The sequence below is a fragment of the Onychomys torridus genome, chromosome 1, assembly GCF_903995425.1.
Source record: "Onychomys torridus chromosome 1, mOncTor1.1, whole genome shotgun sequence".
In the NCBI taxonomy this organism is placed as follows: domain Eukaryota; kingdom Metazoa; phylum Chordata; class Mammalia; order Rodentia; family Cricetidae; genus Onychomys; species Onychomys torridus.
The window spans coordinates 165845511-165863202 of NC_050443.1; the positions used below are offsets into that span (position 1 = coordinate 165845511).

General features: G+C 52.9%; 1 protein-coding gene across 2 annotated transcripts in view; it reads right to left on the minus strand.

Moving 5' to 3' along the window:
* The window catches only part of Sh3pxd2a (SH3 and PX domains 2A), a 160511-nt gene that overhangs the window by 13386 nt on the left and 129433 nt on the right, over window positions 1–17692 (minus strand). For both annotated transcript variants that reach the window (XM_036171892.1, XM_036171883.1), the window contains 4 exons: window positions 13188–13301; window positions 9434–9517; window positions 4684–4801; window positions 63–397 (listed from right to left, as the gene is read on the minus strand). In XM_036171892.1, coding sequence (XP_036027785.1) covers window positions 63–397; window positions 4684–4801; window positions 9434–9517; window positions 13188–13301 — 651 coding nt within the window. The remainder of the gene's footprint in view (window positions 1–62; window positions 398–4683; window positions 4802–9433; window positions 9518–13187; window positions 13302–17692) is intronic.

Consider the following 17692-nt stretch of genomic DNA (forward strand, 5'->3'; position numbering starts at 1 on the left):
CACCCATGCCCACCCACTCTGCAGGAGCTCTTTGGGAGGAACTGGGGCCTCCAGTTGCTTACTGATCTGAGCCCTCTGAGGAGCGATCCTGGCCACAGCTGGAGAGCCCTGGGCCAGCTTCGATGTGGTCCTCTCGGGGACACCCAAGGCACTGCCGTTGGAGGCATTGCAGAGGATGGGGAGGCTGATCTCTTTCTTGGTGATGGGGGCCTCAGATCCCTCGCCTTCGGCCGGGGCCTCCTTATCCCCAGATGCCTTCTTGTTGAGCAGGTTGCTGATCTCCATGATGTTCCCAATGATCTCCACTGGACCTGTCAGGTTCTTCTTCCGGGTTGGCAGGTCATCCTTGGCTTTCTTCAGATAGGACGCTGGTGCCCAACCCTCTTTGCCTAGATATCTGCGAGAGGAAGGACCACGCCGTCATCAGAGTCCTCATATCTGGTTCCCCCTTCTATTTCCAGCCACTCTCTCCATCTGACCTTGCCTAGCCGAGCCTTTTCTCCCATGCTCTGCTAGAGGCTTGGCAGTTCCACTAACCCAAAGGAAACCTGAGCTGGAGTCAGTGGGGAAGATACTGGATATTTGCCCTCAGGGTTTTTAAACATCATTCTGTCCAAAAGGTAGACTTCACGATGGCCTGCTACTGTATGAAGAATTGAGGGTAATTCTAGAGAAAAGAAGTGAAATGTGGATGTAGTCCAAACAATCACATTCCCTATAGGAGAGAGGCAAGAACCAAAGACGGTTCTCGCCAGGTTATCTTGTTTCTCTAAAAGAGTTCAACTTCTTTCTGTAAGACACAGGGATGCAGCTGCAGATCCACAGAAGGACAGACACCTTGAGACCAAAGGAGGATATCTATAAAGACTGTTGAGTGTGGTCACACACACCTAAAATCCCAGCAGTCAGAAGGATGGGGCAAGGAGGATCAGAGGTTCTAGGACAGATCTGGGAGAGCAACTATTTTGGGATTGGATTTAAGGCCTGCGCCACAGGAGAGGGTTCATGCCTGGGACTGTAAACCTGGTCATAAGACCCTGGGGGAGCCTAATATTGTTGTCTTGCTAAGTAGACATAGCTGTCAAGCTTCCTTCTAAATATTTATTTTTATATACAAAAGTGAGTGCCACCTTCAACCTTGGCCAGAGAAGTGTTTCCCTCTATGGAATTTCTCTCAGCAGTTAGAGTGCGGACTCACAACTGGTTTCGACCATTTTAATGCTAAGAATAATTGACTGTTGAATGTTCTGTCCTAAACAGGGCATCCATATCATCCGCTCCCACGCGCCTCTCAGGGGCATCATGGAAGAGGGAGCGGAAAGAATATTAAGAGCCAGAGGGTGGGGGGAATGCCGGGAAATGCTGTTCTCCTGATTCGACAGGACACCGCACCCATGAACTCACAGGAGCTGCGGTTACCTGTACGAGATGATCAGCATTACAGCACTCATCCACCCAGTGGATCACACGCACACACATATACACGAGAAGGGAGAGGACGTGAGGGGAGACGTGGGGAGTGCGGGGGTGGGGGGCTGAGGGGGGGGGGGTGCCTGCAGGGAGTAGGTAGGGGAGCTGGGGGAGGATATGGTCAAAATACAGTGCTTACATGGGCAAATGCGCCACAGACTAAAAAGAAAAGATTATGCTATTTTTTTATTTTTAAGCTCTAGGGCAGGCTGGGCTAGAGAGTAAGACTATCTTACCAAAGGAGAGAGGTAGACCTGCGAGCTTGGAGCACACACCTATAGTCCCAGCAGCACTCTGGAGGCAGAGGCAGGGGGCCAGAAGTTCAAGACCAACCTCAGTTACACAGGCCAGCCTGGATACAAGAGACCTTGTGACAAAAGAAAACAAGATAAAAAAGGAGCGGGCTGGGGAGGTGGTGACTACCACCTGATGGCCAAGGGTTCCAGTCCTGCTGGATAGACAGCGGACAGATCAAGTTTACAAATGTAACCTTTCAACGCTGTGGGGCAAAAATAAACTACGCTATAGGTGGGTTGAGGACAATTAGGGAAAACAAAGAAGTGAGATCGGGCCTCTTACCATACAGTAAGAAGAGGGAGGAAAGAGTGAGCCAGGCATGGTGGCTCATGTCTATAATCTTACCACTTGGGAGGCTGAGGCAGGAGGACCACCTTAAGTCAGACCAATTTAGGGTACACAGGGAGTACCAGGCCACCCAGGACTATATAAAAGACTCTGTGTTAAAAAAAAAAAAAGTCATATTTATGTAATCTTGGGGGCTGAAAAAAACCTTTCTAACAAATACAGAAGCAGAGATGTAGATGAAAGCATATGACTGGATAAAATCAAACCATTGTTACGGTCAAACCAAACCTAGTCAAACCAAACCAAAACCTCATAAACAAAGGCTCAAGGCGAATGACAGGGCCAGGGCTGACTTGATTTTTGGTGATTCCTTGTCTTTCTAAAACAACATCTCCCTCCCATGGTGCTGAGCCTTTACCCAAATCCACAGGGAGCCTGCTTCCGGGCCCAGCATTCACTGGTCAGTGCTTCCAACTGGAGGCTGCACTGTCCCCATCTGCTCCTGGGACACAGCTGGCTCTTGAGCTCTTAGAGGCCAGATGTCTGACGACCCCCTACCGCCCTTCCTGATGTGACCCGGATCTTAAGAGTGTGTTAGGTAGGAGAAAAGGAACGCAGAAGTTCAGATGGGAGTTGGCTCCTCACATTCCTGTCAGTGGGGGGTACACACAGGTTGTGTCCAACTTACTTGCTGCTTTAGAGGGCAGACATCACTGAACAAACAGAAGCATAGAGTGTTAAGGATGGAGAGGAGCAGTGAGTAAACGTGTCTGACCTTTCTATGGCAGTAGAAGGTTAGGGAGGCAAGGCGGGTACCAGGGAAAGTATATAACACCAGGCCCAGAGCCTGGGGTTCTTGAGGCTCAGAAAAAGCTGAAGACACCTTGCTGGTATCTTGTTATGTGAAAGCGGCAGAGGAATACGGACAGGGGCTGTGGGGAGATAGTCAGGCCTGCAGTATGGCCTGGGGTGTCCCATTTCACAGCCCTTTGTGTTCCATATGCTGTATGGATAATGCTGTGTTCCAGGCTTTGTGTTACAGGATTCAGCAGGCAGAGCGATGCACGGCATGGGGGTGGCTATGTGTCTCGGCCCAACTTCCTCACAGCTGTTTCCCAGCTCTGTAGCAGGACTGACTCCAGAGATGCAGGCTGCAGAGGGAATGTGTGGGAGTGTGGGTGTGTGTGTGTGTGTGTGTGTGTGTGTGTGTGTGTGTGTGTGTCTAAGGCTGGGGGAGGAAAAGAAAGACAGGAAATGAGGATCAACACACAGCTTGGAATGTTGGGAAATAGCATGGTTAAGGGGGTATCTGGCTGCCTTCTTAAGGTAGAATGGGATCATTAAGGTCCTCAATTCAAGTCCTCACTGGCTATAAGGAACCAAGCTATAGGGACAAGTAGCTGACCAGAAGTAGCCCAGAGTGATGCTATTTGTTACCTTAAAAACACAAACAAACAGAAAACCCAAAATATAAAAAGCAGCTGTGGTGATCTCTTCTAGGCAAACACACACAGGCCACCAGCCAGCTGGGATATGTTAGCCTTTCCATGTACAGCTTGTGGCTGATGGATTTGCAGTTGGGTCCAGCTTCCATTGCTTAGAGAGCATGAAAGACCACAGGTGGCTGCTTGGGATAACACATGTATAAATACACACTCCCACGCCACCTAACAGGATAGGAAGGTACATCTCCATCCTCCAGACTGATGGGCACCTAGGCCAAGGGTGAGGGACAGCAATGTCCCATCAGCTCACACTAAGGCTCAGTCACCCGTGTTCTCCCTGCAGCGCAGACACAGCTTTAAGACCACTGGGCTCTGCTGTGTTCTGAGCCAGTGTTGCATGAGTACTCACACTGATGGATCACAGGGGGCTGTGACACAGCAGTGGCCTTTTGAAGGGGAGTCTGGGGGTGTGGGGAACTGAGGCAGCTGTCTCCATAGCACACATAGGGGATTGTTGTTAGCAGGGTTGCAAGCAGGAGAGAGAGAAGCTGAGCAAATGCCTCACAGCTGAACGGCTCCAAAAGAACTTTCCAAACACAAACCACACTTAAGGCAGGTCTAGGGTTGGTAACAGCAGAGTGAGACCCACAGAGTTATTCTACTCCACTAGACACACACCCAAACCTCTCATTAGAGAGAGAGAGAGAGAGAGAGAGAGAGAGAGAGAGAGAGAGAGAGAGAGAGAGAACGAGAACTCCCACCCTGCAGAGTTCAATGGCCTATACCCACCAGAAACATGGATGCCAGAGGCCTATGTCTGGGGGCCTTGAGTGTTGAGCTGTGAGCAACAGAGGCAGACTGCTGGGACTTAGCAGAGCCTGTGGAGGCTAGTGTTTCAGGTTGTCTCAGCTGAAGAGCAGGTCAGGCAGCCAAGGTGGATGCAGAAAACAAAATTCAGGTGTGCTGAACTCTTGGCAGGTACACGGGAAGGGATTACACCACTCCACTGTCTGGGAGCCGAGCTGGCCCCTAACCCCTCCTGGCTGGGACTCAGCCTGCGCCCTCAGGGCCAGGAGACGATCAGTGAGCTGAGCGGAGCTGGTACACAGCTGTCTTTAGTAGCCACCCACCATCGGCTACTTTGCACTGAGCTCTGTTGCCCTGGAGCCAGGCTCCTTCCTACCTGATGTACCACCAGCCTTCCAAGTTCTTCCGAATCACCTCCACGGTGACGCCCTTCTCGAAGCTGATCTCATCCTTGCTTTGGCTAGTGTAGGGCTGCACGGTGACATACTTCTCTTCTGTGAGTGGGTGGGGGGGTAAGAAAGCAGTTACTTGAGGCTGTGGTGCACATCCTGTCTCCCACTGCCCTCTGCCCGGCCTAGTCTGGTTCAGCCACTTACTAACAAACCCTGGGCCGGCACTGGCTTTTCCAGAGAAGAGGAAGGAGCAGCATTCAGAGAGCAGAGGAAGAGCCACTGGGTTAGGGGTCACTGCTTTCCTAGGATAAGGCAAGGCCAGGCAGGATTCAAGCCTTAGGCGGCATGAAAGCAGGCCCTCTAGCCCAGAGTTTGGAGGAATCTGCTTCTCCTAGGGTCTAAGTCAAGAAATTGAGGCCAATGCTACGTGTCTCCTTGGGAACCCTAGCACATCCCGCTGCAGAACATGTCATGTCCCATCTATACTCAAGACTGCAGATTCCAGCCCTGTAAACTCTCCGTTTCTCCCTCAGCTGACTTCCACATGTTTGCAGCGGCACCTTCACTGTGCACCTCAGCCCTAGGAAGAGCAGACCACAGCATCTACCCTACAGTGTTCCAGGGAACAAGCGCTACAGGATCGGTTGTGGGCTTTGTTAAGGTGAAGGTCCCGCGATGGAGGAGCTGCCAAACCCTTGAGGCTAGAAGACCTCAAGGGCCCCCCACCAGCCCCTCCGGGAGAGTCACACACTCTATTTTCCATGCGTGCCTTCGGGGCCACCTCCACGTTTTTCCCATAGCACTGGAATCCGGGAAAGAGCTTGGTGGGAAGGCTGAGCAGCAGGCATCTCCCTGGGCATCCCTAAGGACCGTTGCTCAGGCTTCCAAGTCTGCTGGGGTCCATGCCTGCCCTTGTGAGGCCCTCTGGTGGACCTGCAACTGACTGTCTATAGGATGGCTTGGGACCCGGGGAGAACATGCTACACTCTCCCCCACTGGAAGAAGTGGTTTTCTGGAGGTGCCCTTAGGAGGATTGCCCTGAATCCTGTTGTGCTATGCTCCCTGGAGGTCATCATGGTAGCCAGCATGCAGCAGTGGGGGCTGCTACAGGAGAGGCTAGGACTTGGTGTCAGTGAGGAGGAAAGCAGGGATGAGGAGAGACCGAGTACGAAGCTTGCTTGGGAGCTCCAAACAGCCTCTGAGCTCCCTGCTACTCCTGGCTCCCAGCTGTGACACCCAGCCCTGGACTCCTTCACTGGACCTTGTTGGGCAGCCTGCCTCAGCCTCTGGGTGGCTATGGGAGGCCATCTGCTCATTCTCCCCTGGACTATTAGAGTGCTGTCTGCAGCCCTGTGCTGGGCCCATAGCATTTCCCTCTGGTGGAGACACCCATCCTGCCAGGTTGCAGGATGGAACTGATGGATCACAGGCCACATGTGAAAAGCTGCCCCAAAGCAAAATATGGGTGATGGCCACAGGAGGCCGCACACTATTCATTAGGCTCTCCTTTACCACAGGCCTTTCTCAGCATCGGCTGAAGAGGGCTCTGCTTGGAGCCTGCCTGTAGATTCCATCCCAGCCCAGCCCAGGAGTGCTGCCAACGCTGCCTGAGAACCTGCCCAGCCAGATTCTGACTAGGGCCCTGGAAAAGTTCCACAGGCTCGAGGCCAACCCTCTGCTCTCCTGCCTGCTCCATTTTCCAGTGGGGCACGGTAAACCCTGGCCTAGGCAGCGGCTAAGGGACAGCGCCAGGTCTGGGAATGCAGGGCCTGAGGTCCAGGGAGGCGAGGCCTGGGCTCCACATTTTGCCTTTGTTCAGCCGGGCTATTTTTAAAAGCCTGTGGTTCAAGCAGGAAGCTATCAGGCAAGTTTTCCTAGGCAAGGTTGCTTTTGAAGAGAAAAGTGACAGCCCTGCTTAGGGGAAGATCAGAGGAGCCCTGCCCTGCCCATGGCTGAGAACAGGGCCTTCACCATGTGTCCAGCCTCTTGGATGCCAAGCCTGGCCACCAAAGTCTTTTAAGTGTGTGTGGTGGGCACAGTCCATGGCCAGCCACTTGGGGCAGGAGGTAGAACCGTGGATATTGTTACTGGCCAGTGAAGCTGGCTGCATCTGTAAAAGCCCCTGTGCTTGGGGACACTGGGGACATCATGCTTTCCCAGTTAAAGTTCTAAACAGCACAGAGGCTTTTTTGTCCTTTTCAGTGCAGGATTCCAGAGAAGAGTTCAGACCCTGGTTCCTGACAGTGCAAGGCAGTCCAACCACCTCTCCCCACCTGCCTCTTTGGACAGGTGGTTTTCCGCTCTGTTTGGCTGGGGAGACAGAGATATAATCCACCTCCGGTTGACACAGGTGACTTGGGTCTCGGGCCATCCATTTTATAGGTGAGCTGAGGATAAGCAGAGACCGGTCCCCACTCTTGGAGCTGGCCATAGACCCCATGGTCAAAGTCTAGACAAGAGAGCGTTCAGACAGATGGAAAATGGTCTCTATAGGCAGCTGAGTCTGCAGGTGGTCTCTGGAAGAGATGTCCCTTCAAGAGACGGGATTGAGGGAAGACTGTGAGGTGGCTAGAGGCTGGTCAGGGCTCCTGCGTTCTATGATCAGACCATGCAGAGATGATGGCACTCCTGCCCTGGTGAATGATGGCTGGCCAGGAGGATGACGGGGGTGGGTAGGCTGGGGGAGGTGGACAGCCTGTCCCAGTTTGGGAGGCAGGGGCTGGAAGCCCTGCCGTTTCCAAACCGCAGAAGCCTCCTCTTTCCAAACACTTTCCCTCTGTCAGCAGTCAGCAGTCTCTCCGCTCCCCTCCTGGCCCCTCCAACTCCTCCACTAGAGAGGCCGCTGGTTCCAAAGGCCTGGCCAGCTGAGGGATGGGGAGTGGAGGCCCCGGGAAGCACTGACTTTTCTGATCTAGTTACTTGATGACCCACTGCTGGCTTCCTCTGCAGTTCTACCACCTGCAGTGTGGTGCCCGCCGGCCAGGTCTCTGCAAGCCCTCTTTATACAGTTCATAGGGCGAGGGCCGGGAAGTGTGTGATGATGAACATGAAGTTGTGGCTCGTCTTTGCTCATGTACGGGTGGCTCCAGAAGTGTGATTACTAGGGATTTATATCTACATGCATTGTTTTGTCTGAATATGTCGTGTCTTCATGGTATGAGGGGTTATGTGTATGTGCTGTTTATGGGTATTGCTGCAGTTATAGGCTGATGTGACAGGAGCCATTAGTTGCATGCAAAATCCATTTGTGACTATGTAAATCAGCCACACATAGCAGGGCTTACGTGTAGGGGCACTCTTGAATTACTATCTATGAGTGGCTGTGTATACAAGACTGTGGATGCACAGCTGGGGTGGCGGTTGGATATGACATTGTACTAGTCACACCTGTAGCCTTCAGGCCCCTGTGTGGGCCTGTCTCTGGTCTCTGTGCATCTGTGTGGTCATGCAGGCAAAGGCATGTCTGGGACTCAGCAAGTGATGGTATGCAGAACAGGCCAAACCTTTGTCTTCCTTGTGTGATTCTGGGCCCACATGCTCTTTGTCTTTGCCACTCGAGCTAGAGGCCGTGATCCACCCGAACCTCTTGGCAGAGTTGTCCTCTTCCTCCTGGCTTTAGGGTGGCTTTTGCCTTGAGTGAGGAGGCCTGTTGCTGCCTCTCCAACTCAGGCCGCCTACATCAGCCCCCAGGGTCCATGTTAAGCCCTGCCTCAGGACAAGCTGGGTTCTTTATGGCCAACACTGAGTCAGCCATTGGCTGTGGCCACCCTGAAGTCCACAGGTTCTGTAGCCTGAGTCTTGGGGAAGGCACTGAAATACATTGTCATTTGGGAACAAGCTTTGAGGGTAAGGGTGTTGAGTTGTGAGGTATCCCCATATTCCAGAGAGGCCTGTGTTCACTGAACACCCACCTCAGCTTCCAGCTCTATTGTTACTACAAGAAGTACATCCTCTGCTCTACTCTCTGTGGGACAGGAGAGACTGACCACCCACCAGCATGAAGGTCTGCAGATGTTTAGGGGTGCATCCAGAGGCTATCCCTCACCCCTTCTACAAATCCTGGGATGTTGGGAAAGGTCTGGGCCAAACAGCCCTGCATCAGCAGATGTCAGCTCCCTAGTCAGCCCAGGGCCTTCCTGCAGCCCTTGACTGAGCTCCTCCTGCAATCCTTACTTAAGGTTAGTGCTCCTGCTGAGAGATGGCCCCTCATCAGTGTTGGTTGGGGAATGCTTTGGTGACACGATGGGTTTCTGTGCCCTTCTAGGTTCAAGAGGAGCTACTGAAGAAGGGCTGTAGGCAGGTATAGCAGCTGATGGGAGAGCGTGGCTGAGCGAGTCTTTCTCAGTGGAAGGCAGTGGTAAGGGGCATGAGGGGAAGCCCTGGGGGGAACAGGAGCTGTGATCTCTTTAATGTGTGGCACCAGGGACAGGGACGGCCTTCCTTTGAGACCTCTGACCTCCCTCATGCCTTTCTTCCCTTCCAAAGAACATAAAAGCTCACCATCAGTCCCACAACCCCAACGCCCAGGGCACTAGCGAGCCAGAGCCACCCTTGCGCCACTCCGGTCAATTCCCAAGCCAGGCCCTGTCCCCAGCCTGAGCTGGACTGAAGGAGAAAAAGGCTAGCCAGATCTGGGTGAGTCAGGAGCCCACAGGCAGAGCGCAGAGCAGGCAGAGGAGAGGGTGTTAGTGAGAAACAGGGTTGCGGAGAGGAGAGGCGGGCGCCCGTGGTCACCTCGGCTCTGCTGCCTGTTGACCATCCCGCCCAGGGTCCACCGGCGATCCAGACGCCGCAGGTGGGCTTTGCGTCTCTTGGACACTGACGTGAGAGATGGTGATGGCGGCCCACACGAACCAAACCGGTGGAGAGAATGGAGATGGGGATGAGAGGGGATGGTGGAGGGGAGGAGAGAGGGGGATGTGTCCACACTGCCAGGTTACTGTCACCTAGACTGAACCAGATTGAACCAAGGGGCACACCCTAGCTGGGTGAGGAATGATCTGACAGGTGGCGGTCAGCATGTACAGACATGTTCAGCCAAGCCCCTCAGTCTCTACCCCCACATCTAGGAGTAGACGAAAGGATTTAGGGTCCTGCTCCCTTAGAGATGGGGAGAGCCTCAACTACAGCCCCTGGAGATGGAGGGATCACTGCTCTGTGAGTCCTGGACAGTGTTGCTGTCCACTCACCAAGCATGACCATCAGCTTGTCACCGTGGCCAGCCACCATGTGAGGGAAAAAGGGTACTCATGGGAAATGGGGCACCTCTTCCTTCCTGGCTCAGAGCCCTCTCCACTCTGTGCTGATTTATAACTTTGCTTTCTTACTTATCCCCACTAGGTGGGGTCTGTTGAGGGTGATGACTTTGCCTTGCATCTGTGTGTCCCCAGGGCCTTAAACAATACCAGGTACTGGCCAGGAAAGGTTTGCTGAATGAAACTCACATGGGCAGATGTTACAGGCAAGGCTCTGTTCGATTATGGTATCCTTTTGTTTCTGATGACAAAGACCACAACTCCTCAGGGTCTCATTGCTCAAGACTGCTTTGCTTGAGTCACCCCCCACCCACACACCCCATTGCAGATGAGCACTGAGCTCCCATGCACCCTAAGGCCTGGGCCTGGCTCCCCACACTTTGCCTTCTCATGTGACTCCTAAGGGAATGTACACTGGACCAGGGCCCCAGGATGCCAGCTTGCCTCACCTCCTTGCACCAAAGAAAGATGCCAGACTGACTAGTTCTGGGGAGGGTGGCTAATGGGTAGAGAGAATAAAAGTAACATTGTCTGCACACACCTGGGCCCAATCCAGTAAAACCTTCTGGGAATATCTCCTTGCCCTATGAGGAGAATGGCTTATGCAACCCCCTCTCTCTTCCTCTTCTTTTTTAAGAGTTTAATCCCAGCACTCAGGAGGCAGAGGCAGGTGGATCTCTGTGAGTTCGAGGCCAGCCTGGGCTACCAAGTGAGCTCCAGGAAAAGACACAAAGCTACACAGGGAAATCCTGTCTCGAGAAAGAGAGAGAGAGAGAGAGAGAGAGAGAGAGAGAGAGAGAGAGAGAGAGATAGAGATAGATTTATTTTATTTTCTATTTTATGTGTATGCATGCATGTATGTCCACTGATGGCAGAGAAGAGCATTGGATCTCCTGAAACTGGAATCTAAGATGGTTGTGAGCTGCACTATGGGTCCTGGGAATTGAACCCAGGTCCTCTAGAAGAGCATTCAATGTTCCTAACCACTGAGGCATCTCTCTATCCCTGCAACCTACTTCTTACAGAGGCCTAGGCAACAGGCTAAGAGTGTGGACTCCAGCCCAGACCCACCCCAGTTCTTCCACTGCCCAGTGAAGGCTCCGTAGATCTGGGTCACAGAGGTCCTCCTAGAAGCATGCAGAGCAGTAGCATTCTTGGTGCACACATGCATATACACACATGTGAACCCAGAAGTTACCCTGGCTGCCCCCTAATTCTTCCACAACCTGTCTTGAAACTTCATCTGTCACCCTGACACAACTCAGAGACATCTGAGTGAATCTCAGTTAGGGGCTTGCTTCTATCAGACTGGACGGTAGCCGTCATGGGGGCATTTTCTTGACTGTTGGTTGATGGAGGAGGGCCTAGCCCACCGTGGGCATTATCATCCCTAGGCTCGGTAGGTGTGTGTGTGCACTGGGCTGTTTAAGAACTCTAGCTGAGCGGAAGCTAGGGACTGAATCAGTAAGCAGTGTTCCTCTGTGCTTCTGCTCAGGATCCTGTCTTGGTTTACCCCTGATGATGGACTATAGCCTGGAAGTGAAATAAACCCTTTGCTCCCCAGCTTGTTACTGGTCAAGGTGTTTAGCACAGCAACAGAACGCCTGTTACCACTTGTTCATGGTAAGTACCCATGCTCTTCTAACCAGGCCTGCTGAGCCCTGTTCTACCTGTCTGGTTCAGTCTGGGGTCTCCACTGCTACAATACCTCTGCCCTCTTCCTGCTGTAGCTTATCAGTCATGCACCCCCCTTGACAAGCCTAGAGTGGCCTTTCCTCCTCACAAGCAGAAGCTTCAGAGAGGCCATGACACAATAGGAAATCCACTTGCACCCAAACCTGATGAGGACATGTGACTAAATGTCTTTGTGATTAGAAAGATGACATATATGTCTTCTCTCAGGGTAGGTAATAAGGGTTTGCTCCTGGCCTGGCACTAGGGCCCTTTGAGAGGTTTTATCTTTTTATTCTTTTAAAACAGGGTCTCATGTAGCTCAGGCTAGTCTTGAAGTCTGGACCCTGGGCCTCCATCTCTCAAGTGTTGGGATTCCAGGCATGCAATGCCACACCCAGAGAGCTGCTGTTATGGAGAGGCCCAGCAGGCCGTGAAGAGTAGGTAGGCAGCAAGGTCTGCAGACAGCCCGGATGGAACCCAGCTCAGAGGTACAAAAGGACCAGACTAGAGTCAGATATAGGGCTCAAGGATTCAGGACAGGAACAGCTCTGTCTGAACATCCCAGCTCTTCCCAAGGGGACCCAGGCTCTAGAGCCCTGGTACAAGGATGTGTTTGGAGTCCTTCCTCTAATCACAGGGCTGAAATAAGGCATGGACCCAAGAAGGGTGGGGCCCCAACCACCAACAGAGTAACTAACATCTTGGGGAAGGATGAATAAGGATCTGGCCCTTTATGAGCTGCTTATTTTGGCTTGGGCTGCAGGGAGGAGGGGAAACAGGCCTGAGCTGTGGGTGGCAGGTCTACATCTCTCTGGCCTTCAGACACGGCCATCTGGACCAGTCCTACTGACTGACCGTTAGGGAAAGGGTTCCTGCTGCCACGCCACAGGAGATTTGGAAGGCATTAGGAGCAGGGAGTTGGGACATGGGAGGCTAGGACTTGTTGGAGTACTGCCGGCTTAGAGGGCAGGGCAGTCTCTCTGAAATGCAAGGAGAAATACCCAGAAGATTCTCATGGAGCTGGAGCCAGCAGAGAGAGGAGTGATGTGTGGGAGCTTGAACACCCCAGTCTCCGGGAAGCTGAGAGGGGGCTCACAGGCCAGATGGTCTGTAACACTGGGCAGCTGTCAGTGTCAGAGTAGGAAAGGCGACACACAGCAGGAGTCGTGTCCACATGACTGCTTGGGGTCTTTGCTGCAGGAGCCTAGTAGGTGGGGAGCTGGGAGTAGAGGCAGGTCTCCGGAGTTCTTTAGAACTCAGGAGTTTCTGGGGGAGAACTTTCTGGTAGTTCTTAGCCCAAAGCCTGTTCTCTAGCCCAGTCTGAAGTCCACAACCCAGGAGAACTTTCCCTGTTCTGAGCCCTACATGAGGCTGGCAAACACAGATCAGGGTGTGGGTTGGTCGCAGTGAATGAATCCCAATAGAAGGGGCTTGGGTAAGATCCAACCCACTGGTTGATCCACTGGAGGAGTTCAGAAGGCTTAGGGAGAAGAGTTGGGAGCTGCCTCCAGGAGGGGCTGGCCCCTGGAAAACCCTCCTAAGAACCCACAGGCCCTCACCTTCTCCAGTCTTGGAGGTGTTGATTTCTGAGTCATCTCGTGTGCCATTCTGGGCCTCCAAGTAGGTGGCAGGGACCCAACCCTGCTCTTCAGACGTGCTCACAAACCACCAGCCTGCAAAGGGGACAAGAGAGAACAGGCTGTGAATGCTTGCAGGATGGTAGTGGCAGGTTGGAGCCAAGACGTGGAGGGCAGGAGTGGCCACAGGGCAAGGCACTGAGCCACCTGGGCACCTGGGAAATGCCTTGAGTGACCACAGCAGAAAAGACAAATATCTCCCTGGGAAGAGGGTCGGGGAGCCATCCACCCACTGGCATGCACATTTGATGGAAACGTTAAAAAGTAGAGTGGACGATGGTATGCCCCCAATGCAGAATGCACTGTTCAGGAAACATGAAGTAGGCTCTGTCCAGGCACCAGCCTCCTCGGCTTTCTTCCCTTTAATCTCACTGGTACACTGGAGTCAGGCGGCCTCGGGTTCTAAAAGGCATGACTGCCTCACAGAGTGACAGTCAGCTGTTTCTTTTCCTAACACGGGCCAGCGGTGCCTCCGCTTCAGCTACTCACAGCTGCCCTCGAAGCGTGTTGACACTGAAATCACACTAAGTGGGCACTGCATCCTCACGTGACCTCTGACAATCAGGCCACATGACAAAGGCTCATTCATATCTCTCGTTCATTCATGTTGTTTGTTCACCCACTTGTTCATTCATTCAGAAATCAGTTGCAGAATAAAATATCTGAAGCCCTGGTCTTGGGTCTCCTGGCTGTCTTCAGCCCTTACTAGGGGACCTTGCCCCCATCTCCTCCTCCTCTCTGGTCCTCCACGTAATCTAGCTCCAAGGCTCCTTTCTGTTCAAGTCAGACCCTCTGGGTCCAGTTTAGAGCCTCTGGAGTTTGGGCAGCAGCGAGTGGAGCCTGAGAAGACACAATGGGTCTTCTGGGTTTGGCTTGGGAAGGTGGAGAATGTTCCATGGGTGATATGAAAATGAAGAGGAAAAGCCAAGAGCTGGGCGGGCCTGAGAAAGCAGGTCACTTCCTAGGTCTTAAGTTAGGCCCTCGCTGTCCCTTATAAGCCTGGGTTTCCAAATAGTCTGTGATGAGCCATCCCCACCCTTCTAGGAGGTTCCATAGTCCTCTGCTTGATGCTCTGCAAAGCCCACTGAGGCCACAGCCTGTTTGCTTCAGAGGTCTTAGTTGGGCCACTGACTCTATGGGGTTCTGGGATCTGTTGCCTCTGCCACTGACAGGGTTGGCCCAGTTATCTCAAATCCTATGGCTCAGGGCTCTTGCTGACCACCTGGCATAGGCCACAGTGTTCATTTCTTCCAGAGGTAAAAAAGAGGGCAGCAGGAGGCTCCTTTCCTATGGCACAGAGCAACTATCCAGCCTTGACTAGAACCTGAGAAGCTGTGCTGTGCTGTGCTGGCAAGGCCAGGCCACACAGGCAACCTCCATGGGGACTGCTCATCTAAACCTTCTTGGGGGCCCCCAACATCAGGCCCTGCCTTGGGCCAGAGAAGGGCAGCTGGGTGTGAGCTACAAGATGACAAGTCTCTGGGTTAAGGCAGAGATGAGACTTAGGAGAGAATAGTGGAGGCCACTAAGCAATTCCACATAGGGGGGTGTTGGTACCCACTTGTGGGGACCGGGTAGACACACAGGCAGGCCAGAGGTTAATAACGCCCCTCCCATACCCACTGGCACTCCCTGCCTCTGGGGCTGGAGGTGGCTGCCAGGGCACCAGACAACTGGACTCATCAGCTTCTGAGGAAAGACATTTGATTGGTTCCAGGTGACTCATATCCTGGGACTGACAGGAAGTGCTTTCCGCACAGTGGAGGATTGTGGCAGTGGGGGATGGATGCTCACTTTGAGGCCATGCTCAGGCTGGCGGTGCTACTTGTCTGTGGGGTTCCCACTCACTCATCCTCTGCCTTACTCTGGATGCTCTGACATTTGGGTAGTAAGTCAGGCCAGAGCTTATGCTGTCAGTGGCTAGAGAAGACTGATGGGGTCGGCATTCATGGAGATGAGGAGAGGTCTGTCACTGGCCACCTCTCTTGAACCAGGAAGGCCCCTGAGCATCACAAGCTGGTCGAGAAGTGCCAGGCTCCATCTTCATTTTGGTGTTGGAGGTTTTTCTGTCTACTCTTTGCAGAGATGGCTAGCAGGTGTTAAAGGACCCTGGCTGCCCACTCATGGAGAGGAAGCAGGGAGGTAGTCACAGGGGCGCCGAGCTCACCAGCTGCTCCTTGGCCTTAGATTTAAAAGGGGAACCTTCCTCCCTCTGCTGAATTCAGGTGGGTGAAACACTACTCAGGTTTGAGTATCAATCCTGCTTCCCAGGTGGACCCCCAAGAACTCAGGAGATAGCCACAGTACCCAACTTGGGGTCACTTTTCAAGAGGCTCTTGAAAGCCAAAGCTCACACCTATATTTGCAGCCCCAGGTTCTAATGCTGAGAGTACCCTGGTGGCACCCACTCTCCCAGACCCTTCTGCTGCCCTCCAAAGGCCCATTCGTCTGTGATAAGTCAGCACGTAGCAGGCCACAGAAGTATCTGCAAAGCCTGGTCTTCATGGGATCCCTTCTTCTGGGAGTGCATTTCTCCAGGGTGGATCTGGACTGGAGCCAGGGGTTTTATTAACAAGATGTGCTTTGAGGAAAGAGTTGAGAAACAGGCATCTAGGTAAGGCTTTGTCAAGACCCTTTCATGACTGACTTTTTCTGTGCCAAAGTGTCCCTCCTGCCAACGCCATCCTCAAAAGCAACTTCTCATGGCCCCAGGAAGGCAGGTAACTATCTTCCAACTCTTCTAAGTCACCTTGGGCAGGAGCTAAGGGTACATCTAGATTGGCAGAGGGCTTGTGGGGGTGGCCGAGGATAATGCTTCTTCTCGATGTGAGGCCTAGAACCCCGACTTTCCTAGGGGAGTTTCTTATCAGTCCCATCCAGTCAGTCTGTGGCTCCCTGAGTCTACCAGATTCTTGTTCCTACCCTCCCCTTCCTGTGTGGACCTTTCTCCTTGTCTCAAGGGGCTATGACCCCCAGGAGTCAGGGCCCTTGTAATGAAACTTAGACAGTCTTATTAATAAAATCAAACCTGAGGCCAGGTATTGGAGTGAACGCTGGAAGAGCAGAGAAGCAGAACAGGCCACAGCTACCTCACCTCGCCAGTTCCTCAGCTGATCCTGTTTCCTCAGACTGGAAGCCTCTGAGTCCTCATCCAAATGAATCTCAGCTGAACTGCTTCTCGAAAGCCTGAATGCTTAACCAGCCAAATGCTTCTAGTTTCTGGTCCTCACGCCTTATATACCTTTCTGTTTTCTACCGTCACTCCCTGGGATTAAAGGCGTGTGTCACCATGCATGGCTATTTCCAATGTGGCTTTGAACTTGGCAGATCTCTGTCTCTGGAATGCTAGGATTAAAGGCGTGTGCTACAACTGCCTATCCTCTATGTTTAATATTGTGGCTGTTCTGTTCTCTGACCCCAGATAAGTTTATTAGCGTGCACAATATTTTGGGGAACACAATACCACCACAGGCCCTTCTCCCTTGGAGGCTTTCTGTCCTCTCCCCTAATTTCCCTCATGGGCATTTGCCTTGTACATGTTGCTGCCTCCCTTCCTGTGGAAGCAGAGATGGAGGAGGAGGAGGAGGCTCCTGGGGACAGGGGCAGGCCTGCTTCTCCAGCCTACCTCTGCTGCACAGGCTTTGGTACTGGGTATGCATGGAGGCTGGCTTAGATGAGCATCACTAGGTTCTTCCTGTGTACCTTACACTGTCTCCAGGTGCCCTCTCTAAAATGTGACATGCCAGAAACTTCTGAGGCGTCTGGCTACACCCAAGCTTATCTACTTCCCTAGACATCAACTTAGGACTTCATTCTCTTGTGGTGGCCCAGGACCTGGGGCTGAGACTGTCATCATCCTTAGAGCCTAGTGGCCAGCACTGCCCAGGAACACTAGGCTTCTGCTCCAGCCCCAACACTTGTAGAACTGGGCTGGGTAGCTTCCAGGCCCCATTGGTGCCAGATGAGCTAATGGTTCTAGAAAGAAGCCCAACACTGGCTCAGCTGTGGGCATCTCCAACAAACCACGATGGGCAGGCTGAAACACTGCCTAGGTGGGCATGGGCAGAGGTTCACCTGCTCCCACCCATGGCTGCTGGCAGGCCTCTCCTAGGTGCCAATGATGCAGGCATCAATGAGGCTCCTGACCAAAGTCACCACCGTTCCACTGAGGTGCAAAGAGGATCCAAACCTCTGAGTATGGCTGATACAAGCTAGGGCACCTGTAGGGTTTCCAGGTGCAACAGCAATGCATGTACCTTTCCTGTCAGTGTCTGTGTGAATGGATGGAGGTATACTGGGGTGGGGTGGGGTGGGGTGAGGTGGGGTGGGTATACCCATCTATGTATGTGTGGGTGGACACATGTACATATGGGAACAGAGCTGGGTTTGCATCTGCATGTATTACACAATTATAGCTAAACACAGTA